The sequence below is a fragment of the Alligator mississippiensis genome, chromosome 1 (assembly GCF_030867095.1).
Source record: "Alligator mississippiensis isolate rAllMis1 chromosome 1, rAllMis1, whole genome shotgun sequence".
NCBI classification, from domain to species: domain Eukaryota; kingdom Metazoa; phylum Chordata; order Crocodylia; family Alligatoridae; genus Alligator; species Alligator mississippiensis.
This window is the reverse complement of record NC_081824.1, coordinates 183,609,193-183,634,904: the sequence shown is the minus strand read 5'-3', so window position 1 is coordinate 183,634,904 and position 25,712 is coordinate 183,609,193. Positions and strand designations below refer to the sequence as shown.

At 38.8% G+C, this 25,712-nt stretch overlaps 1 protein-coding gene across 5 annotated transcripts in view; it reads left to right on the top strand.

The window, feature by feature from the left end:
* MARK1 (microtubule affinity regulating kinase 1) overlaps positions 1–25,276 on the top strand; it is a 135,236-nt gene extending 109,960 nt beyond the window's left edge. For 2 of the 5 annotated variants that reach the window (XM_014598058.3, XM_059717745.1), the window contains exons 14-18: positions 1,122–1,222; positions 13,599–13,760; positions 14,661–14,915; positions 19,524–19,568; positions 22,080–25,276. In XM_014598058.3, coding sequence (XP_014453544.1) covers positions 1,122–1,222; positions 13,599–13,760; positions 14,661–14,915; positions 19,524–19,568; positions 22,080–22,434 — 918 coding nt within the window. In that variant the 3' untranslated portion in view covers positions 22,435–25,276. The remainder of the gene's footprint in view (positions 1–1,121; positions 1,223–13,598; positions 13,761–14,660; positions 14,916–19,523; positions 19,569–22,079) is intronic. The other 3 variants (XM_059717746.1, XM_059717748.1, XM_059717747.1) reach the window with 3 other exon arrangements.
* The last annotated feature ends 436 nt before the right edge of the window (positions 25,277–25,712 follow it).

The window sequence follows — 25,712 nt, the reverse complement described above, 5'->3', positions numbered from 1 at the left end:
GAGTCCTGTGAGATGAGATTTTATTAGATAATCAATCTGTTGGTGCCTCCTCAAAACTGTATCACCCAAAAGCTGATTATGCTGGTGAGTGTTAGAAGCTAATATATCCAAAGTATTTCTTTACTTAGAGCTAATTAAATTGAGTATTTTTATGAGGGAGAGTGAAAAAATTCATATACTTGCTATTAGGTACTATGATTGTACAGTATGGATCTGTTACTATTTGTAGGGCATTTGTGAGAGAGGCTTCATGAGGAGCTAACTTAAGATAGTGCCATATGATGTTGCGGTTGTACTTCAGCTCGACCAAGCATTTCTTATGAAAAACTCCTACTTTTTCTTATAACTTGTTATGTTAACATTAATTTCTAACTAACTTGGCATAGATGAGTAAAGCAGAAGGCAGGGCAGAGAGAATGAGCCAATTTTTAAAATAATTTTAAATAGCATGGTGGCAAGAAATACATCATCAGGTTATAGGTAAGGACAGACTATCAAAAAATAGTTCTCTGTGACCTTCACCATTTTAACACACAAACTTATTTGGCATTCATCGCTGTACTTTCTAACAAAATACACTTCAATTCCACATGGTAATTCCTAATTTCAACATAATACCAAGGCTGAGTAATGCAAAAATCTCCTTTCGGCAAAGGGGGGGGAAAAATTAGGATCAGAACTGGATAGCATACCAGGATGCCCAAATAGTCCTGCAGACCTCATTGAGACCTTACAGGGATATCATAGTTCACATTCCTAGCAGGATTGGAACCTATTTACCTTTTTTGCCATCCTTAGGAACTGGATGTTAATAAAGCATTAACTTCACTTTCCCATTCTTTTTTATTTTATTTTCCATGCTTTTCTTCAGTGTTCTTCGTCCATGTTTTTATTCGTAGATAGTGTGGTAATGACAGGATTAGAAATGGATAGATGGTGAGGTAACTTTTTTTATGTCAAAAGGTTAGTTAAAGTCTTTTTCATAAACAGTTGGGAGTATAACTTGCCACGGCGTTAAATATGTTTTCATTTGTCTGATATGTTTGCATTTTCTTATACCTTGATACCCATATAATTTTGATGAATTGTTTCTATTTTTCCTCTTCTATCCTCCTTTCCAGAACAATGTTTTTCCAGTTGGCGGGATGACAAGAAGAAACACCTACGTTTGTGAACGATCTACAGATCGTTATTCAGCAATACAGAATGGGAAAGACAACAGGTAGGCAACATTTTAGCATTTGTGCTAAGTTACATCAGAGGAGAAAAATAAACATTTTACCAATTTGGTTACAGTACAAAACACTCTGTATTGTGTAGTGAATCAAACTTTGCATACAGTTGTAAGTGTCTTGTCATCTCCAAAACCCTCTGAATGTTTTTATATTGTGATTAGGTTTATGGCAAAGTCAGTGTTTCTTTTTTTACTTATTTCTATCCCAAGCTATTTAATTATCAGGAGTAGCCTCCATCACTGTAGCGAGGACAGAGGAACTTACAGCCTAAATGGACAAAAATACTCTAGAGTCAGATGATGGCTCTGAAAGTGTAAGACTTGTTTTGATTTGGGTTTTTTTTAATTGTTACATAGCAACTATTGAATAAGATTTAACTCTGTAGCTGACGTAGAACTATGGATCTCATGTTTACTTAACTTCGCCCAGAAAATCCTTCAGTGGATTCTAGTTCTTTATTGTATCTGATAGATGTGAATATTACTGTGGATTAAATATATTGTTATTTTGGGGGTTTTGGTGAGGTGGGGGGGGGGGCGGGGGTTAAAGAAAATCTTTATACATTAATTAAACTCTTGTTACGTGAACAATTTTTGTTCAAGAAATACCTGGGGAGCCACAAGATCTTTTCAGGGGTGCCACTGCCACTTGACATTGTCCTATGTTCCTCTGTTTCCAGGAGGTGCATAAGGCCCCACACAGGGAAGTGGCTGTGCCAGTAGGAGACACTCCTGCCTACATTAAGTTCATCCCCTGGTTGAGAGCCACTCTATATTATTGCATTAATAAAAAAAAATTGCCATGCTGCTTCAAGTAAACATAGATATGTTTGACTGAAATGTTAAGTATCAGTACAGTACAAGGGGTACACTCATGGGGGTTTCCTGAACAGAATTCTGATAAACCTAATGCAGCCAGGAACACCCCCTGCTGGTTGCAGCTGCTTTCTTTTGGCCCTGCCTGCATTTCCTGGGAAATGGGTTGCCACTAAATTTGGATAAATCATAGTACCTTAAGTCTAAAAAGTTTGAGAATCACCAACCTATATGCATCTATATGTTATCCTAAAATAATCTGAAGGCTAAGAACTGCTAAGATCAGAAAAGCCCCATCAGAAAATGAAGGGCAGCTGGTTAAACTAATTGTATTTTGGTTACCATCACTTAACTATATTTTGCTCAATAAATTGAACAAAACACTATGTATTTTCTCTAATTTCCTAAAATATAGGATTGTGAGCTATGTTTGTGAGTCAAACATGGAGGGAAAAATATAAAGCCTTGCTAAATTATTTTTGATAATTGTGGAATGATTCAAAAGCAGCCTAAAACTTGTTGCCATTTCAGAATGGTTTACAAGTACAATTATGAACTTTTCAAGAAAAAATGGATAGAGCATTGTATAGGCATTAATTTCAAGAGGAGAATTGTTTTTCTGGTTACTGACAGGTGATGTTTTAAGAGTAAAAACATTATGTAGTTTTAACTTTAAAATATTTAGTATATCATAACTTTCTAAGTACACAACATTTTGATTAGTACGCTTTCTAAAAATAACATATTAAATAATACAAGTACAATATGTCGGAAATTTGACAATTGTAAAATATTGTCTGTGATGAAGTGGCTAGGTTTTTGTCTGGTTCTTTTAATGACTGAAATAAATATTCATATGGTTGTTTCTCTCTTTTTCTTGGCTTTCTTATAGATATCAATTGAGTTGTAATACAGTGCTACACTCCAAAATACATAGTGTATTATAGCTTAGTTTGTTTAGTGTAGTTGAACACATATCCTGCCACAAGCTTGTAATGGAACTAAAAGCTTTTATCTATTGGCTTTCTTCTAGAAATCATATATTGCTTTGGGACTTGGTTTCTGCTTCATTATTAATAGATTTCATTATGCTTTGGTAAAACTAAATCTTTTATATGTAGAGTTTGAGGATTCTTGAACACATGATAGTTTGGTTTTGATGACTTTACAATTTTTTTAACCAGAAGTTATGTCCTAAGTCTTCCAGAGGCACCCTGAGTAAAAATGTGGAGTATTTTAATTTACGTTAATTAGAACACTTGAAGTCTGCAGTACTTCTGTCTGTACCACATAAACCAGGCCGGTCCAACTTCAAAGTAGCCAGAGGCCACGTGCGCCCTGGCCTGCACACATCAAGGGCAGTACCGTTGGGCTATGCTCCCACCGCCCCCCAGCCTGCACATTCCATGAGTGAGTACTCTCACCACTCCTACCCACTTCCCCCAACTCCCTTTCTGTGTACATTGGGTGAGCACATCACCATGCTGCTGCAATCCCACCTCATCTCCAGTTCCTTGCAGGCTCCCCTGTAGCACCACACTGCGTAGGTGCTCTGGGCTGCTGTCTCCCGTGGCACCATGGGCTGCACTGCACCATGCTGCCTCGCCCACTAGGGCAGGGGCATGCAGCCTGGAGGCCACCGGTTAGGCAGCCATAACATCAGCTAAGCAGAAGTCTCAGTGCTGGCACAGATGCCTATAACGGTCTATTTCATGACTTGGCTAGTTCAGTTTAACAGTGGTGAATGTTGCGTATTGCAGTAGTGGAAACGTTCTCTCTCTGATTTAATTTTATCGTACGATTTTGGAGTGGGGTAGTACCCCAGGTGTCCTAAATGACAAAACCATCGCTACCTCTGTTCTAGGAAAAAATATTTTCTTTTCGGACCTATAATGTCATCTTTAAATCTTGTGGTCCCATGGGACACTGCAGGATTCTTGTGGGAGTTGTGTGAAAACTTTAAAACTCTCCCTGCAACATGGCATCCCCCTGGAGAAGTCCCTCTAGCTAGGTTATGTGCTTTTTAAAGTTTAGCTTCAATTTCAAAAGTCAATTGAAAATTCTTATGTTCAGGTATTTCGTGTGTGATTGTTTGGGTTTTTTTTAATGAAGTTGTAAAATTGCCTGCTTGCACTTGATTTTCTGGCGTCGATCCAGCATAGCAGCCAAGCTTTCTGATGTGCTGCAGTGTTTGGGTTTTTTAGAAACCCCCCCCTCCCCCCCCCCCCCCAGTGGTTTTCAAACTTCCTGAAGTCACAGAACCTTTCCATATAATTTCTTCTGCCCTGCCCCTGGCTCCATGAGCCATATGGGGTAACATGGCCCAGTCTTCCATTACTCGCAGACTTTGTAGAATCCCTGATGACCTATTGGAGATTTCCATTCCTACTACTGAACACAGTTTGAAAACCACTATCTTAAGTGTGGTTGTCACTGCACATGGTTGTCAGAGAGCTTCTTCCTGCACCATTAAGTTATTCCACATATAGTGAGGATCCAGAAATAAATGCAACTTTGTGTTGCTTAAGTTTCAGTAAAGCATTTTGCAATAAAAAGCTTAAAATAATCCCATAAAAAGAAGTATAACAAGTGCCTAAATATGACTTGGAAACTGGTAAACTTAATAATCTCATTCATCCTTTTAATTGTTTGTACATATACGTATTGTATTACACTTATGCCATAAGCACTCGGGCTCTGAGAGATTTTTACCCTAGCAGTACCTTTTACAGTGGACATATATTTTGCTTGTCCTTGTGGTCTGAACTCCTACATGAATGGCAACATATGCTTCCTGTCCCTTAATTCCTCTTGATCATCTGGGCTTGAGACAGGGCTTTTGTAATTTGGTTTAGTAAATGTTTTTACCCTACAGTGGCACTCAGAATCTGGCTTTTCCCTGCTGTTTTGTAGCTTTCTTCAGTTCATCCTCTTTCCACCATTTCTCTTGGTCTCCACCACTTGTTAGTGAGATGTGAGGTTCCCCTGGGTTGCATCAAGTAGCTTCTGCAACTGAACGAAGCTTCATTTTTCCCCCTCACTTGACTGTCAAGGTAGGTTGCCCTAGATCACTTGGATTCAAGCTGTGTCCCTCCTGCAATAGCACTATATGTCCCACAGTCAGGGATAATAAATTGTGCTCCTGTTTTTGAACAGTTTTGTATCCCTTATTATCTGCAAATTTGATCCCAAAAGAAGCACAAGACCAGACTCTAGGTTTTCCTCCTGAGTAAATTGATGGGATTGTTCTCTGACCCCAGAGTTTAGTACTATGTGGAATTCAGACCTTTCAACGGCGAAGTGCCATTTTGAAAAGACGATCTTCATTGCTGGCACCAGAAAACAGACACAGAGATGCTGCCAGAGGGAGATCCCCATCCCTAAATACTTTCCAAGAGATGCATTCACCTCCCCTTTGTCTTTCTTGCTCCAAATCTGTGAGGCCTCATGGGGATCCCAAAGCAGTGCAGAAATATTCCAGTATTTAAGTACTGGCGCTGATGCTTCCTCCTCGCAAGTCACCCTCTTCAGTGTGCAAGGATAAATATCCAAGCCATTCTTTTATGCCTACTCTATCACCTTGTTTTCATGGATCCAGCACATTGCCACAGACTTCTGATGTGGCACTGAAACATGTACACTAACATTACCACTCTGCCAAGATGTGGCCTGCCAGTGTGGTCTCCTGCAGTACTATTTTCTCCGTTAGTGATGATGTCTTCAGTGACACCAATTTATTTCATGTAACTGGGTGACTCGAGCCATTTGAGACTATAGACTTTGCTACTTTCTCTGGCTCTGTTGAATCTATCAGCCCCCCCTAGCTCAGGCTCTGATCCATAGAACCATCCCTTGTTTCAGGTTTGTTGGAACAATTAAACGAAGTGTCCTCTTTTACTCCAAAAATGATCATGGTTCCGAGTGTGCTTATAGTACTTCTTACCATGGCCACAGGTTTCCCTTGAAGAAAAGCACTGGACTAGGCCACTGCCTCATACTTCCTTGCTTCTAGTTCAGTGTCCTCACGGGTCTCTCCCTAACCTTCCCATGTGAACTCTTTTGGCTGTGGATCCTCCACTGCGGGGAGTTTTCTGGGACTGGTTGTCTGCTTCATTTTTCTTGCACCCCCACCTTTGCCTCAGTCAACATTTTGATCTCATGTCCCTAGAATAGGAAGATTTTCTGCACCCGATCTGTAGGATGCAGGAGCTTCCTAATGAGCTGTTGTTGCTGCCCTCTTCTACTGAGGCAGCTGTCCTTCCTTCAGCACCATGGATGGACAACTTTCATGGCTTTCAGGACCTCGTGGATACCTTGACGAATCTGTATCTAGAAAGTGGCTCTGCATACTGGTGAAGCAACAGCAGGCCCTGCAGTAATATGATGGATGGTCTGCCTCGCTAATGCATAAGGCTGACAAACAGTTGCATCTTGCCTTGCAGGGAAGGTGCCAAATTTGAATGCCAGTGAGTTAGCATTCAGATTTGAATTGCCAAAGACATACTTTTTCTTCATTTGGAAATGATGCTGCTGTTTGGGAGTGATCGGGTGGGGAGGAGGCTGGTTTATCCTATAGCGTGCCTCAAGTATCTCTTCTCTTCTGAGATCAGGATGCCTGATCAGACTGTATTTCCCATGCTCCATCATGGGGAGGTATTATGGGAGATTTAGAGTCTGCCCTTTTAAGGCATGTAGGGGCATGAGGCAACCACATACAACTTCCAAAACAGTGTGGTAGTAATTCCAAAAAAATACTGCAACCCAACACATTTTGGGGTTTTTTGGATTAAATATTTTGGGATTTTTAGGTACCTTGGTTTTTGACCAAAAAAAACAACTTGCCAGATTTCCAATTTTGCAAAATAGAAGAATTAGATTTTAATTAAGGAGGCTGTCTCAAGAAACCTTCAAAATCTAATTTTTAATAATGCTGCTTCTTTTCTTGCTTCCCTCTGGCAAGATAAATATGGACATCCTAGGGAGCAGGAAGTAATATGTTTTGGAGTAGGACTGATGATACGATTGTGTTTAATGAAATACAATAAGAGAACTTTCTCCACCCCATATTCTGCATTTAACTAACTTTGGCTTTGAAATAACAACCCCCCTTAATTCCACTAGTCTCCTCAAGTTATTTGAGAAATGTCATCTCTGTGGACTGGCAGTAGATTATGAACACTTTTTCCTACACTGAAATTTAACTTGCTTTTAATCTATTCTTTCTACCAGTTTTTTTCCCTGATGGGTATAATCAATGTCTTTTTAAATTTTTCAGCCATGATTGATTTTGTTTTGAAATACTGATTTATAATGAGACAGTTAATAGCAAATATATGTCAGGTGTTGTAAGCAAACAAATTCATATAAAGCATTTATAACTCTAGTTATTTATCATTTTATTGGTAATAATTGTTAGTTATATTGTAAAATATCCTTCTGCATGGTTCAAACTGAGCAGCAGCAAAGAGGAATATAAGTTCTCATGTTAAAATACATAAAGGAATGTAAATTAATTTGGAGAGGAAGTAGAAATGAAGAGGGCTCCATTTCTGAAATATTTATTATATAACTTCCAAATTTGTGATTTGTACTTGATAGTCTGTAGTTTATAATCCTGACTCTGCTCATTTGTCTGCAGTTGGTACTTCAAAACATGAATGCGAAAACTTTTCAATCAAAGCTTATCACAATGTTCATCCACCAGAGTACTGTATTTCTGAAATTTCTTCTTCAGCATATTTCCCACTTATTGGGATTTGCTTTTTCAGTCCTCTTTCTCCACAAACTGCTGTTCATTGCCATCTCTTCTGAAAGACCACATGTTCTTGAGTCTTGTTTTACACATTTCATGCTGTCTTCTTGGATCTTTCTTCCTTTCTTCTGTTCTGGATTCTCATGGCCCAAATTTTTCTTTCCCACATACTTTCCAGGCCTTCTGGCAATGTGCCCAAACCATCTGTCTGCTTTTACTCAGTTTTTCCTCTATCGTGTCCCCTTTGCCAGTTGCAAAACTGGACCCGGTTGCAGGCATTTCTCTTCATTTTTTGCATGATCTTGCATCTCGGTCATCTTCATCATGGATAACTTGTTTCTTCATTGCTCAGCAGATCCATGCACGGGCTTTATCACTGCCATTTTTTTTTCTTTCAGACAAACAGACATTTTTCTGTTGCAAACCACTCTACTCACTTTGCTCTGTCTTTGTCCATGCCTTATTTATTCTAATCCTGACTTCTTTTTATCTCTCTGCTTTCTTACACAATGGACCCCAAATACTTTAATTTGCACCCCGATGATATATGGCGGTGCTCCGTGCCTTAGATGTGTTTCCCTCCGTGAAAGTGTGACATGTTCTCTGTTTTTTCCTTGCTGATGCATAGGCTGTGTCTTTCCAGGATGTTCCTCCATCTATCCAAGTCACTCTCTACCTGTTCTCTGCTTTCTGCAATCAAGACCACAACATCTGTGAACATCATGCACCAGAGGGCATTCTTCCAAATGTCCTTGGTGAGTGTGTCCAAGACTAGCACAAACAGGAAAGGGCTTAAATGCTGACCTTTGGACCCTAATCTTGACCAGGAAATCTTCCACTCCCTGCTTGTGCTTCTAACCTATGTTGCTGAGCTGCTTGTGTGTCTTGCACAACTCCCTCAGACTTCTGGTAGCAGTTGTTCTCTCATGTACCATCACATCACTTCTCTTGGTGCATGGTCGTATGCTTTTCGCCTTGTCAGTGAACACCAGGTGAAGGATTATTTTTGTTGGTTTTTCTGTACTTTTCTATTAGGAGCATCGCTACAAAGATGGCATCAACAGTTGATTTATTTTCATGAGCATAAACTGATTGTAGCCAAGTTTGACTTCACTTCTCAGTCTTGGTTTGATGATCCTTTCCCACCAGTTCGTGATGTAAATTCATTACTTTTATTCCACAGTCTTATACGTTTCCTTTGTTCTGAAAAACAAGGTCTTTATACATCTGGTATTTTTTTTGCATAACATGATCTTATTCAAGAACTTGTTGAGACTTGCACTTTCATATTTCAGTGTTTTTCATGCCTCACTTGGTATTCTGTCTGGTCCTACAGCTTTCTGATCTGTCATTGTATTGAAGGTATCTGTTACTACTTTCTCCATTATTGATACAACCAGCACTTGATTTATCAAAACTTGTCTGTACCGCTGCCTTGGGCTGGCTTCACTGATATATCTCTCAAATTAATGCTTCCAGCTATCTTTGATCTTTTTGGGCTCTGCCAAAATTTTGCCTTGCTTTGTCTTCTATGTACCATACTTCCCAGGTATCTCTGGTTTCCCTGTCTTGAATCCTTGCAAGATGATGAAAGTCTTTTCTGTCTCCCTTCTGTTTTCAGATATTCCAGGGTTTTAGTCCTAACTTCTGCCACTACTTTCTTTGCCTCCTTCTTGCTCATTTATATTTCTCATAATCTTTTTATTCTTTGATCTGCCATACTTTGAACCTTTTCTTCTTTCCCTTGGTCATTGCCCATACCACCTCATTTCACCACCAGTTTTTCTCCCTGAATGTAGAGCTTGTGGCAAAAAATATCCACAACCATGCATTCAGCCATGTCTTCTCACAATTCATTGATAGTCTTAATCTTTCCAGGTCCCTCTTGACCCTTCTTTTTCAATTTTCAGCATTGATTTAGCTTATTTTCATCTACAACTACTTGGTCTTACATAATTTCATAGCTAGCAGTTTGTGCTCTGTGAGATAAGTAGGGATGTACTCAAACCACGGAGCCTAGTGTCAAATTACATGGGCTTGCTGTGGCACCAGGCTTCAATTTTGTGCCTCTGATCGACTGGGGTACCCACTGCCCTCTGGCCCAGCCTGACCCCAGTCCCCACTTGGCCCTGGCTTGCACGGGGGATAGGAAGGGATTCCCCCCCCCGCCCTGTGTGGGCATGGACTGCTGCTGTCACTTTGCCTCTTGGCCAGGCCACACTGCCTCCCCACCTGGATCCAGCTCTGCCCCTCTGGCTGGGCCACACTCCCTCCATTTCCCACCTCTCCCCATCCCCTTCAGGCCATGCTTCCTCCTCACCTCCCTGACGTGGCTCTACTGTCCTTGGCCTGGCCACACTGCCCACCCCAGCTCTGCTCCTCCAGGTCCACTCCTGCTCCTTATGTCCCCATCCCCCATCCTCCGCAGCACCGACTTACCCTGGGATGGGCCCAGCCAGAGCAGGTATCTGTGGCTGCAAATTAAAAAAGCAAGGCTGGGCCTATCCCTGTCTGCCCAGGCTGAGAGGCTGTATGAGGGCAGCCCTCTTGCCCAGTTAGCAGCTGATTGTGGTCAGCAGCCATCTTGCTGCTGCCTGGGAGGGTGGGCGGAGGAAGAAAAACCTTTTATTTTTACATGGAGCCCTGCTTTTCCCCATTTTCTTGTGGGGATTTTTTTTTGCAAATGTCTCTAATTTTTGTGGAAAATGCCTATTTTGCATTAATTGTGAAATTGCAATTTTGGTATATCCCCAGTGATAAGATACTCCCTGGAAATCTGGAAATTACATTTTTTTTTTTCAGTGTATAGCCAGGGACCAGAATATACACAGTCTAATTACTTGTGTTTTCACTTGTATAGGAGATAATGTGTTCATCTTTCTTAATAAAGAAAATGTTCATAATGGCTAACTTGTGTAGTTTGCTGCCTGTTTGATCTGACTGTTATCATTCCTAATGCCAAGCCAGGTCCCAGGATGGTAGCAGCTACATGTGTGCCTCTGTCACAGCCAGCCTTGGGTGCAGATGCACTGCAGTAGCATTCATCATCCTGCCTTTAAGTACCAGCTTGATGGCTCTAACCCTGTCACTGGCCTGCTTCTCTTGTCCTTTATGTCTCTATCCAGAATGACACCAACACCATTGTTTCTGCCTTGTCCATAGTAACCCAGCTTATAGCCTTCTCCAGTGTCCTTAGTTTTCTCATTCTTCCATTTCACTTCTTGAATACATACCAACTATATTTTTTTCTCCTTTTTAGTGTCTTGGCCAATTCCATCCTGCCCTATAATTGAACCAATATTCCATCTCACTGTTTTGATCTGAATTTTTGGCTGCACCAATCAGTTGTGATGTGATGTCTCTTCTATACTTGACATAACCCCAGGAAGCCACTGCTGCACCTCACCCCTAAGGAATGCACTAGCAGATGCTTATCTCCTTATGTTTTTTTGTGTTCTGAATTTGGCTTCATTTCTATGACTGGCTGCTTATCAGATGCCAGTCCCCTCTTCACTTATCCAGGTTTATGACCAGCACTACTAGGACTGATGCTGCCAAAGTGGCTACATTTTATTCTGGAATTTACACTGCCATATAAATATCCGGAATTTCTCAAATTGCCAATATTCTGATTCCGTTTTCTCCATGACATTTATTGATAGTTATATCTGAACTGTCCATTCATCTTGTCCAAATATCTTTTGGTGGTATAATTTCTCAGAAACGGAAAAAGGCACTACCCCTCCAGTTGATGCTCCATGGTGCTTTCACCCAAAGAGATTTGGAGGTAGAGAATGAAGTCCTTCTTTTATACTGGTTCCCTTTTTAATTGTAGATGATTTTGTGGATCCAGAAGAACTGCAGATACTATCTACACATCTGGGGGTTTTTTAATTGTATTTGTTTTTGGTTGGGTAGATAAAAATGAGCCATTGTTAAAATTAGCTACCCAATTTACTCAAATAAAAGATGACTTTTGAATTTCAGCTATTCCACCCTCCCAATAATTAGATTCCATATATGGAAAACTTACAAATTTGTTATAATTTTCCAGGTATAGAATCTAATTATCAGAGGGCCATATTAAATTCCCCACCCGCTCCCTGTTATAGTAGAGAAAGCAGTGGCAGGGGTACAGGCAGCCCCCTTGCCTTCTGGCTCCCTCCCTACGCTATTTCCCCCTACAACTACCTGCACCCCCTGTCACCTGCCCCATGCCTGTTTCCCACAGCCTCTGTCCCCTTTCCCCATCACCTCTCACTGTCAGACGTCACCCTAGTTCCATTCCCTCCCGTGGCACAAAGCTCATGGAAGCACAGCCTTTGCCCAGCCTTGCAGCAGTGTCCTGGGGCAGGAGCTGCCTCGCTGCTGATTGATATGGCAGGGGACAGAAGGAATGGACCTGAGGCCCAAGCTGCGCCTGACAGTAAGGGAGGGAGGGGAGAGCCCAGGCAGTTGCTGTGGCTTTGTCTCTGGTACCGACCTGGGCTCAGGGCTGGAGTCAGAGCCCCAGTAGCTGCCTCTCCCTCTACCTCCTTCCTGTACACAAATCCAAGATGAGGGGCTTTCTTTCCTGTGCTGACTGGAGAAGAAACATCTCCCCTTGGGTTCATACAAATATGGTAACTACAGGGTTGTTGGTTGTAGCCGTGTTGGTCTAAGGACATGGGCAGGAAAGGGTTTTTTTGGTAGATATGATGTCTTTTATTAGGGCACCTAACACCAGCAGAGTTTCCCTATGCCTGAAGAAGGGTGTTTGCGCCTGAAAGCTTGCGAAGAACACTTTTTCCAACTATTTAGTTGGTCTAATAAAAGATATTACATCTACCCAAAGAACCTTGCTTGCTAATGGTAACTACAGCAACTACTATTATTATAGGTAGGTACTGAATGAATCATCCTCTTCATATATATTTCTGCAGTGCACTGAACCCAAGCTGTGACTTTTATCACTTTTGCTGTTTCAGTCTTTGGAGAAATGAAGCAGAGACTGAATTACAAAAAATGTTACGGTCATTTTGATAGGTGGATATTTATCCACTAATAACCAAGAACTCAACAATCTCACCTCAATTAAGTTCACTTTGAGCCCATGATTCCAGAGGTGAAAAGTAGTTGCAGTGTAACCTCCATAGCTAGACATGTTTCCAGAGTGATCTATTTCTGATGAAAATATTTTCTGGCTGGGAGTATTTGGGTATGTGTGTTGCACAGAAAATTACCACTGTAACAGCAAGCACTCTGAGTTAAGGAATGCCAGTGTTCAATTTTTTCAGTTTTTATTCTTCCCCCTCCCCATCAAGCTTATACATTATAATAGTCTTTCATTACATGAGCACATACTATTCTTGGAGATGTTAGCTCCTAATTATATGACCTCTGCTGAGTATGTATAACAGATTTTTCAAAGTCACGTAACTAACTTTTGAAAGATGTTCAAAGAATAACAAAACACACATCCTTGACAAATAGGCGATGCAATGCCAAATAAGTAACGGAGTGCTTTCTTGGTTGCTTGTACATTTAAAAAAAAAAAAAAGCCTTTGAGCTGATAAAGTAAGCTTTCCAGCAGCATTTATGAATGAGATTATTTTCCATTAAACCTGATGAGGAAAATCCTGTGCATTTTTTATGAAGAATACAATTGATTTTGTGATTACTATTCATTATAACCTGTGCGCTAAAGATTTTGTTGCAGTTTTGTCTAGTTCACAGATTTTTACATGAACTTTCTGTTTTTGGAACTGTGAGCAAATTTAACTGTCTTCTTTAATTGTCTTTTTGTTATGGTAAAAGCCTAACAGAAATGTCTGCAAGTAGCACATCTTCTGCAGGCTCCGCGGTTGCTTCCTCTGTATCAACACGACCTCGACACCAGAAGTCCATGTCTGCATCTGGTCATCCTATAAAGGTCACACTGCCAACCATCAAAGATGGCACTGAAGCTTATCGACCAAGGTAAAATAACGCTTAACATTCATTTAGTGCAAATTTATATTAGTTTATATAGCCTAAACTGTTGTGGCGCCAGTCCCTCAGTACAAGCATGACCAGTCTTCTAGTAAATGGGAAAGTCAGTTTATATATCCTAAACGGCACTACTTTGTAGAAAAACCTATTCTGAAAACGGTAATTAATTTGTCACATCATCTGGGTTCTACAGAGTTTTTGATCTAGTTTTGTCCATGGCAGAGGGCTTACTTCTCTCATATCACGCAATAAATATGCCTCTGAAATAAGTCTCTGGCTCCAGAAGACTTTTTGGAAAACTGCAGTAATGATGTATTTACCCGATGCAGACTCATTCCTCGTAATATATGCTGACATATTCGAGCAGGATTGTTTACATTTTCAACATGTTGGCACTGATGATTGTTATACTCATTGATGTTGGAAAAAGCACTATAAAATCATGATGTTCAGTGTGGGGGGATCAAAACTGGCTCCAGAAAATCTTTCCACATATCTAATGGAAAAATTATTTTTAAAACAAACACTTAAGTTTTAGGTGTCTGAGAGCGTTAGAATTTTTTTCATTTGTTGACCTTGGAGAACAAGTGCTGACTCTGAGAGCTTTTTAGCTTTGCCTACTCCACTTTTATCCTTTTTTGTCTGTATACAGTTTTTAAAAGAGAGCTACTCTTAACATTCAAGAAACCATCCGTTCTACTGTGGAAAAATTCCACTTGATTCCAAACTCAAATCTTGAAAGTAAAGTAGGATTTAAAGAAGAAATTCCTTCAGCATTTTTTCTTGGTTCTTGAAAAACAGTTACGTGGAAGTGGTGGTGATTTGTTTTGTTTTTTGTTTTGTTTTTAAATGTGATGCGTCTTTTATATGTTTTTCTTTTTTTCCCAGCAGTGCAACTCAAAGAGTGCCTGCTGCTTCCCCTTCTGCTCACAGTATTAGCACTACCACTCCAGACCGAACCCGCTTTCCTCGGGGGAGTTCTAGTCGAAGCACTTTCCATGGTGAGCAGTTACGGGAGCGGCGTAATGCCACTTATAATGGACCACCTGCTTCACCATCACATGAAACTGGTGCATTTGCACATGCTAGAAGAGGGACATCAACTGGCATAATAAGCAAGATAACCTCCAAATTTGTCCGCAGGTTAGTACTTCTGTGCATGTCTTTGTTTACCAGAGATTTCTCACTAACCGTGGGTTAATAAATGACTTTATAAATAATTTTTTTTTCAATTTCCATTCTTTTGGAGGATTTCTATTGTGATAATTTAGCACAAATTTGTATTTAATTAGAATTAGATTCTCTTTCCTTTTGTTTGTTTTTTTTCTTCCAGAATCCATTGTCCTCTATTGTATAAAATTGGATCTGGCCAGCTATTCTCTTGGGGTTTTATGGAAAAAAAAAAAAAGTGTCACATTTCCTGTATAAATCACAGTAATTTCTTTTTCATATTTTATCACTGAATGAAAAGAAATCAATTGATAAGGTTTAATTAAAGAAAGGACAGCTTGTTTTATACATCTGCCAGGGGCCTAAATGAAATTTGAATAACAACAGCATGGTTTGTTGTTATAGATATAGATATCTATAAATAAAAAATAAAAAAACAACAAACCATTGTTGTTATTCATATTTCATTTAGGCCCCTGGCAGACATTAGTATTAAGATGCAGATTAACCTGTTAATCACACAATAAATTGTAACCCTGCCGCATGTTCAGGGAATTAATGGTGTGAAAATAATGGGAAACCAGCCACAAAAGTATTCCACAAAAGATTTTAATATTTTTGCACCTGGTTTCTATCACACCATGATCATGTCAGGGTAACTAGAGCTGGCTTAAGACTCTAGTCAGCTGATTGTGGGACCTGGCCCCAGTGCAGTCCCAGGGCTGGGACTGGCATTCAGCTGACTTGTCAGTTCCAACCTTGGGACTAGATCAGGGGTGGGCAAAAAGTGGCCCGTGGGCTGAATGTGGCCCACCAGGCCATTCTATCCGGCCCATGGGGCCCCTAAAAAATTTAGAAAATTAATATTTATCTGCCCCTGACTGCCTGTTGTGCGGCCCTCAATGGCTTGCCAAAACTCAGTAAGCGAGCCTCTGCCTGAAATAATTGCCTGCCCCTGGACTAGATGGACATCGTGAAACATCTCTGATGCTGATCCAGGGCTGGGACTCTGTTATCTGATTATCAGTCCCAGCCCCAGGACCACACCTGGGTTCAGCCTGGCTGCAGGCATGTGTTCAATTTGTAGGGGCAGTGGGGAGCTGGGGAGCCTGAGTTCCCTCTTCGCAAGCAAGTAGCAATGGTAGGTATGCACATTAAATGAACCATTGTGCCATTAAATTGAACATGTGCCAGGAGCCATACAAACCTGTTACCTCCTCAATGAACAAGTTATTATGTAAAATAGTGTTAATGAGGAGAACATTTTCAGTTTTACAACAAATTGTAATTGCTGAGTGATATTAGTGCAATATAACAGAAAAGACTGTTCTGGAGATAGTATGATTCTTAGAGAATTCAGTATATTCACTTAAAATAATCCATGGTATATTTTTCCAGTCACAAGTTGTTGTAAAGAATTCTCATTTCTTAGCACAGTGAATTTGAAATGTAAAAATGACAGAAATGTTGCTGATCTGGAGATCCTGCATTGCAGAGAGAAGTACAGCTCCCAGCTTTAACTCAGAAAAATTTCTGCAAAGCATTCTGAGTTACAGCTTTACCCCAGACCAAACAGAAGTTCACTGTTGGGGAGGGGAATCTAGGTGTGGGCTGGGAGTCTGCAGACAGGTTGGTTCCCATAGCAATGGCCAGGCTCTCTGCCAGTGCTTACTGTTTTCAGAATGGGAGTGGGGAAGGCAGCAGCAGGAGCTTGTTCTTAGGACTCCCCAGCTGCTGTGAAGGATGGGGTGGGTGAATTAGAGCCCCACCTTGAAGGCTGTTGGGGAAGGACCTCCAATACACCTGCCCTACCTTCCAAGGAGGGGCTGGCAAACCCCCAGACTGAACTTCCTGTGCTCTCTTTCCCCTCTCCCGTTCTGAAAACAGTAATAGGTAAAAGTTACAGAAGGTGCTACATTTTGAAACATCTTTATCTGCTACCTCATACAATGAGGGATCAGATTTTCACCTGATTGGCCATTTTTTAAGCTATTTGCAGCCGTGCACTTGTTTGGTCACAGCTATAGACTGCTTTCCATGGTCAGATTGGGTGAAAATTTTCACTTCTGTCTGTGCCCCTAATTTGTCAGTGTTAAATAGCCTCTCATTCTCTGCTTTCAGTTAAATTTTCTTCTCTATAAAGCGATACAGAATCTAAAAGACAAGGAACTACATTGTTGCTTATATTTTATTTTAGTGTTTTTGCAGTGCCTAATCAGCACAATCTTGGTTCATGACTGGCATTTCTAGGCCCTGTCATAACCCAAATAAATAATAATGCCACCATAAGTGGTATTATAGAAAATATTATATATGATCTTAAGTCACATTTTACATAACTGCTTGAAAGCTTTCTTGTAATAAAATCTGATTTTGGCAGGTTGTTTGTGCTTTGCAGGAGCTCATCAACTAATTTTTTTAAGAGACTTTCAGGAATTTATCTAAAGGCATCAAGAAGCAGCCTGAATAAAATATCCTGTTGTACAACTATCAGTTTCACAACATACATAAATCTTTACATTTGTTGCAGAAGCATGTAATGATATATTCATTTTTGTAAATGTGCTTTTAATTTTAAATCCCTTACAGTTCTTAACTATGAAACTTTCCTCTTTCATGTAGTGATTACAAGATCAGAAGTCTTTTGAACTTTATGGTAATTTTATGAAAAAAATTGAGAAGATGGGAAATAAATTTTGTTAAAATCAAATTAATTTACTGACAGTTTCAGTACTTGTCTAAGCACATGCACTATAATTAAGACACGATCTATGCCTTGATTTTTTTTTTCCAGAGACTTGAAGATACAGTGTATGATCCTGAATTATTGATAACAGCAGTGCTCATGTACTAGAAAATTTTTAATTTTTATTTGCTATATCCCAGTACTAAAAAATGATTTGTTGTTCCGTTTGTGCAACAAAAATACCCATTATGAGGAAGTTTAATTTTATATTAATCAACCTTTTCAGGAGCATATTTTAATTGTTTTTCATTATAACTTTGTTTCACTTGTGTGAAATGAAATAATGGACGTGTTGCCTTGCAAGGAATAGTACTTTTGAAGCTAATTTAAAGTTTGAAATTTTCATTATACTCAGTTATGTATAGGATACATGCATATTTGCTTGTGTAGGATAAATTGTCTGTGGTGTGTCTCTAATTAAATAATTTTTAAGACAAAAGTATTACCATGTATGGTGGAGATATTTTGTTTTTGGTAGGATTTTTTGCTACGAGAACAGCAAATTTCTGCTTTCTTTCTCCTGTCAATAAGAACACATTCTGCATTTCAAACTTCCAAACTTTATTTTATTTTAGCTTTGATATATTTTTAAGTAGCTAAAGTTGTCTTTTCAATAACGTTAGTCATTTCACCAAATGAAGTGCTTGCTGTTCCTGCTTACCCAGATCATTTTTGGAAGGTGGGGAATTTGGTTAAATATAACAAAGTGCCTTTTAGTGTCAGCCTTACACTTGTTTTGACTTTTAGTTGTATTGTTTAGCAATCTTATTCCTTTAACATGTTTTATATTATTCTAGAAGCAATAATTTTAAAGTATTTTAATTATAAAGGTATCACAAAGGAGTGGTATGACTGTTTTGGCAAATGTGTGTGCTTTTGTGTTTTCATGGTAAGTACACCTAGGGTTTATTCATAGTAAATGTTTTTAAATATTACCTGAAGTGCATCTTGTTTAATATTCAGAGTATTGAGACATTGTGTTCAAATGTGTTTTTAGAGTTTGCTCCAAGCTAGATTCTCTTACTTGTCAGTTAACAAGAAGATGATATAGTGTGTCTTTTAAATGTTATATGTGAGATTAAAAAAACTCTTTGAAAATATGTACTAAAATGCTTGTACTGCAGCATTAGGAATGTACCCACTTTAATAGGTATTTTTTCCAAAGTGACAGAGGCTATTAGCAATTATTGTAAAGCAGTTAGTTTTATAAACTAATACTCCAGTTCAACAAGGTGTATGTAAGTACCTGCTTAATTTACAGCACATCAGTAATCCTAATAGAGTCAGTGGAACAGTTGATCTGCTTTAAAGATAAGCAGATGCTTAGGGTAACCTTTTTGAATTGGGGCTCGTGGGTTCAGTCATTCAAACTCATAGGCCCCTGCTTAGCTTGAAGGATGCTCACATATTTAAATGCAAGTGTTCACCTCTTGAGTCTGACTCTGGGAGAGCACTGAGCATTTGGCTCCAGTAATAGTTTTGGGTACACAGCATCTCTCTGAATCAGGTCCTCATTGATTTACAGTACTATAATTGCACTTTCCAGGAAGACTGGAGTCACATGTGGCCATTTCTCAGTATGTTCTAGGTTAAAACACTAACTGTTGTTAAATTAAATGCAAGTGAAAAATATTAAAAAGTTACACATCAGGCTTGAAATAAATGAAGGTATATTATAAGGACGTCAAACATAAAACTGTGAAATCCTGCTAAATAAAATGTAGTTAGCTGACAGTTTTGCTCAATATTTATATTAACATTGTTCTAGATAGAGGTTTTCTTGACTTTTTATTTTTTGTTTTATCATTGAATCTCAACCTTAACTTTGTTTTGAGGGATCCAAGTGAAGGCGAAGCCAGTGGCAGAACTGACACCTCAAGGTGAGGAGCCACTATTAATACTTCGCTGCTAGGTCCTTTGCATTAAAGGTTTAAGTGGTTTCTGAAAGAGTTTTAATCAAGATGCAAAATAAAATAGTGCTTCAATCACCTCTATTTAAAAAGCATTTGTGTTTTGGGTGAGTTTCTATACCCATCCTTTTTAAATCTTTGAAAAAATCACTTTGATTTTTAAATAATTCTTTGCTTTTATGTATTTTATATTGTATGCTTTGTAAAGAAGCAACCTGTAAGTTAAGTATACTACTGTGAAAGTAAATGCCCTATGTCAAGATTATATCAAATTCTTTAGATACTACTTAAATTCCATCTTTTTGTGTGTTTATAAATGTTTAATATTATTTCATTTAATAAATATTTAAGTGAAATGTAAGTTAATACTTAGTATGTGTATATGTAGGGTAAAAAAATTTACTGTTTTCACATACCTTGTTCATCACCAAAAAGTCACTGTTTACCAACAGTGAACACCCCACAGTGGCTGAGCAGTCACTGCTTTTAAACTTAAGATGCTAAATGGCTAGCATGGGGTGGTAACTGGTAGATTTTGTCTTTGTATGGCAACCATTACATGTAAACAAACCTGTAGGCATAAGCAGTAACCTGCTCTGCAGTGTTCATCTTTCAGTATTCATCTTCTTCGAGCTTATTTCGGCATGTTGGCTCTGCCATTTTGACATGTTTGATAAAAACTGTTGTGAAGTTATCTAATGAATAAGCAATGAACACATGGCAGTGTGTTGCTGCATTCTGAAGTGGTTAATTACAAAAAGTCCTCATCCCGTTTTTAGAATAAAATAATTTCATAGACCTTCCTATTTTAAAAAGCAGCAGATCTTTAAACAGGATATATAGAGCTTAATATAGCTAATATGCTATGTATATACTTGAATTTCCTGTACCAGCCTCGTTTTCTTTTTCCCAGGTCTCTAAACTGCTGTGCTGCTGACCTTTCATGGGATGGGATGGGGGGATCTTTAGCTTATTCAAGTCTTCTAATTAAATTTATAAGAGGGGGTTGTGTTCAGCTTTGACCTCACCATGTTACCCTTATTACTGAACATCTGCTGTCTCTCTTATGATCCCCTCACATCGATAGCATTATTGAAGCAGGAGGCCATTTCTTGAAGTGCTACACGAGTCTACACCATGACTCTGCTGCTTCTCAGCATCTATTTAAAACTGGTGTGGCTCTATGGTGGCGACAGTAAACCATCATTTTTAACATTCTTTTCAAGAATACATTTTATGCTATTAAGGTGGCTCTGCTCCTCACTGCATAAATAAAAATGTTTATTTAAATGAAGTGGCAGGTTACCGTTTTGCCTAGCTGTGTATAAAACCCTTCAAAATTAGTCCTCTGGAGCAGGAACTATCTTCCTATATATTTGTGTCGCATTTAGTTTCAAGCACAGCTACAATACAAATCCCACCTTGTTTGTTTGTCATGGAGAGCCACACCTATCCATGATTCAGTGATAGCTATGAAAAACAATGTGAGAGTTAAAGCCTTGGAAACAAGGTTGGTTATCTCGAAAAGTGAGCAGGAAGTGGGGAAAATAGAGAACAGCAGGGCTGCAAGGAAGAGTTATGGGGAAAAAATCATGGTTCAGAAAGTCTTGGCTGAAAACGTGTACCATGCTTGATTTAACAAACCCTGTCAAAGAAACATACCCATCCCAGTACTGGATGGTAGCAGCAGCATCTTTGGATACCCATGAAAAAGAAAACAGTCAAATCTGAAATAATCTTAAAATATAAATGAGTATAATTTCAGCAAACCATTATGGTAAAATCACATGTTTTAAGTGATCTGACTGGGAAGTATAGTCCCACTGGTTGTGTTCAGTGGAAGATAATTACTTGGGATTTTATCCGAGTCATTTTTCATTTAAAATGGCAGCCTTGTGCCTGTTCCTCAGTACTGCTTCTGTGAAATATCTTCTTGCAATATATTTTTCTGGGGGACAAAGATGATATTTACCATCCCGTTAAGTAATTGCAATATACATTTCTGCTGCATAAGTTAAAATGGCATGTATTACCAAAATAAGAGTTCCTCTTACATAAGAGAAGGGAGGTCGGAATTGCTGAAAGAATTCTTAAAAACAAATTGGATTCATTGTGAACATAATGACCTCCCATTTGAAAATACAGAAAATGGGTTTTACTTCATGCAGAAGCATGAAAATTTGAAGAATGCAGGGTGGGCTTCCTTCCTTTGCTGCTTTTACAGCATCCTTACACTTCAGGACTATGTGTCCCACAGATGAATAAGTATTTATTGATGCATGGTGTGGTTTAAATGATTGGAACAGTGGACATCAATAAGATTTTTAATATAAATCCACTGTCTCTTGCTGCTGCAGCACAGAATACCGTGTGTTTATAGTTACTTTTGCAAACATGGTGTTTAGGATAATTAGGAGTTGTATTTACCTTTTAGCCTTTTATTCATTTCACTCTTGATTATGCCATGTGTTTTTTCTCTAGGAGTGCTTCTGGGGAACCAAAAGACAGAGAAAAGGAGGATAGTAAAGATTCCAAGCCCCGTTCTTTGAGGTTCACATGGAGTATGAAGACCACTAGTTCCATGGACCCGAATGATATGATGAGAGAGATTCGAAAAGTGTTAGACGCTAACAATTGTGACTATGAACAAAAAGAGAGGTTTTTGCTCTTCTGCGTTCATGGTGATGCCCGGCAGGATAGCCTTGTTCAGTGGGAAATGGAAGTGTGCAAATTGCCACGACTGTCTCTCAATGGAGTTCGTTTCAAGAGAATATCTGGGACTTCTATTGCATTTAAGAACATTGCCTCCAAAATTGCAAATGAGCTTAAGCTGTAAAGAGAAACTAAATTTATGGGATCAGGGAAGATTCATACATGATCTACACTTACATTTTGAATGTACTGGTTATGCCTAATGTGATTGGCCTGTGAAACTCCCCATGTAGAAATTGTCCCTATTGCAATAAGGTTATACATAGTTATTCTGAATTGTAAAATTAAATTCAGTATGACCTCTATTAAATAACTGTAGCTAAAGAAGTTATGTTCACATGTACAGGTAAGTATATAGAGCATTCTGTTCATTTTATGTTCATAGAGTTGTATAATAAAAAGATGATTGCTTAAATACAGATCTTGTATAGTTGTCTAGATTTCTGCACAGAAATGTATGTTTGATGCTTTGAGTTGAAACGGTTCTTCCCTATCATTTACATTTTTGGTGGTTTTTATAATTCTTACCTCTATCATGCTTTTTTAAAATTGTGTCCAGAGTCAAAATGCACAAAAATAGTTTTCACAATTGTAGCACGACCATTTTTTAGTTATTGAAAAAAATCATATACAAATTTGAATCTGAAGTCGATAGATAAATCGGCTTTTGTTCTACACAAGACTGTTCCTGCTTATCTTTGGCTCTTATTCTTGACATTGGACAGTGTTTAGATGGAAAATACAAATATGTTTACAGTGTTGGCACTTACAGTTTAAAAACTTTCTTTTGCCTTGGACCAGCTGAAAGTGCTGGTGAACAGAAATCAGACATAAGTAATGTTTTGTTGCAAATTATAAAACTTATTCTCATGGCCCATTGACAAATGTACTACCAAAATGGAGATCAGTAAATTATTTCTTTTCAGTATCATGATGTAAAATATCACTTGTTTGCTGCCTTCAGAATATTGCAAATTCCAGTTTGTGGAAATATTAATATTTGGACTTTTTCAGAGCACAAGATAATCTGACATATTGACCAATGGTAGAAGATATTAATGCCACCTCAGGAATTAACTGGCTTTTGGAATATTTGCCCCCAAAGAGTACATGCAATTCCATATGATACTTTACAGCTAAACATACATTGTTTATAACAGTAGATTCTTGATTTATGCTTATGTGGTTGTACAATTTGTTCCCATGTAACCTGTTTGTTTAATATTTTACCAGATTTCTTGTATTTATTCCACATCATTATGCCTGTAATGTGCAGCTTTGAAATTAGGCATTTGCCTATGGAAGAAGAAGAAAATGTCCTTCATAATTAGTGATATAAACTATGTAAAACCACTAGTACTGGTACATTTTAATACTTGTTATTTTGTACTGAATTTAACCATAGAGGTTGGTTGTGCAATGTTATTTAATGTTGTAATTACTGTAATATCAGCATATGGGCCCCATCTGCACACTCTTGTGAAGAATAGGAAGTTCATTCAAAAGCTGTCACTTTAAAAAAATAAAAATAAAAAAAATCTGTGGTAAACTCTGTAACCCTAAGGTAGAAGGCTGTAAGTGTAGCTAATATGCCATTCAGTATGGCTTCTTGAAAGAGATGGACTTTACATGCTGTACTGTACTGTGATGTAGTTTCTTCTGTAACAGTTATGTTCTGAAATGGACGTGTATTGTTGCCTTAGAAAAAGGGTGGTGTTTGGAAAGAGAGAACTGTAGCCCCTTTTTAGCCAGTGTTCATTTTAAACAAATTTTGATGCAAGTCATCTTGATTTCACTTTCACTGGTGCACTCTATTAAAACTTACTTGAATAGTTCTCATACTAAAGCACTTGTTGTTTGCCCTTTATAAGATGAAAAAACTGTTACAAGTAGATCCTTTTAACAACATGGGAGTTGAGAAGTCTTTCTTGCAGGTGTGTTCTTTATCTGTTCCTTGAGCTGAGGAGACGTCTTCGCATTCTATATTATGCAACATCAGCATCTACCTCACTTCTCTTGTCCTGCTCACAGTGCTGAGCACCTTATAGGCCAGTAGTCTCCAACTTTTGCTGGCCCATGGGCAGCAAAGTGCTGAGGAAATAGTGTTCCACAGGCCATGCAGACTGTTCTCTGTATCAACCTGAACAAATGTGTATGGAAAACAGTTTTCTAAGGCTCAAGTGGCCTGCTGGAGACAAAGCTACAGGTTGGAGATCATTTTTCCAGATCGGGCTGGCCAAACTTGCTAACTGTTCTAGCCACTAAACAAAACTTGGCATGGCCAAGTGCCACAGGGCACAACTTCAGAAACTACATGTGTTACCTGCATGTGAGCTGTAGCTTAACCAACCCTATTCCAGAAGAGTTTGTGGATGCTTATTCTTTAGAATTGGGACCCTGCTCCAAATCCTGGTCTTGAGATGTGATCTCTTTGGCGGTGTCTACACAGCAGGGTGCAGTGCTGTGTGTAAAAGTAACAGACCTAGCTTTGGTATCAGAATCAATACAGCTGCACTAGCACAGCAGTCAACCCAGACTACTTTACCCTACTGAGAAGTGTAAAGCAGGGTAAATTACCCCAGGGCAGAACATCACATCAATGCAGGGTTTTGTTTCCATTACCTGGGTTAGGTCATTTGTTATTCCTGTGTGGTACTGTGCTGTGTAGACCTAGTCTTGGATTACTAAGAAGCATCTGCATATAGAATCACCACAACTCAGCATGGAAAAGAATTTGGATCCTTGTGCAGTTGATCCCAGAATCTAAATGTGACTGGAGGAAGGCTTACCTTTCTTCTTGTTGTATAAGGAAAGGTGGCTCTGTGTGTTTGGCTAATTCTGCCTTTTGTGTGAAAATGCACATCTAAAATAAACTGTAGTACAAACACTTGCCTTTTAGAAAAATTCTGTGTAAAACCCTGGGAACCTGTCATGCTGACAGTGTGCATTAAATCCTTCTGATAGTTTTCCCGCCTTTCACATTCTTTTTAAACCTTTAACTGCCATACATTGGTAGCACTTCGAATTATATTATGCAGTTGGGGGGTGAAGGCTGTATTACTTCAGTGAAACAATAGGGGCAGCTTTGTAAAAAGAGGCAGATTATAAATTAAAGTGCAATTACACTATGAAAAGATAACTTTATAAAAATGGCATCAGTTGTATGTTCATTGTTTGTCTGATTTCTATATCAGATTTATTCAATTTACAAGCACAAGGTTAGCTGCAGGCTCTGCAAATTTGCCCTGGTCTCCCAGCAAAACTGGGCTCTTTTGTGCATCATCACCACTTATAAGACATTTGGTGAAATTTTGGTGTTAATGACAAATGTACAACCTTCTTTATTAAAAGCCTTGATCGAAGACATAATATAGAGAGACTGGGTAGCACAGGTGTGCCAGC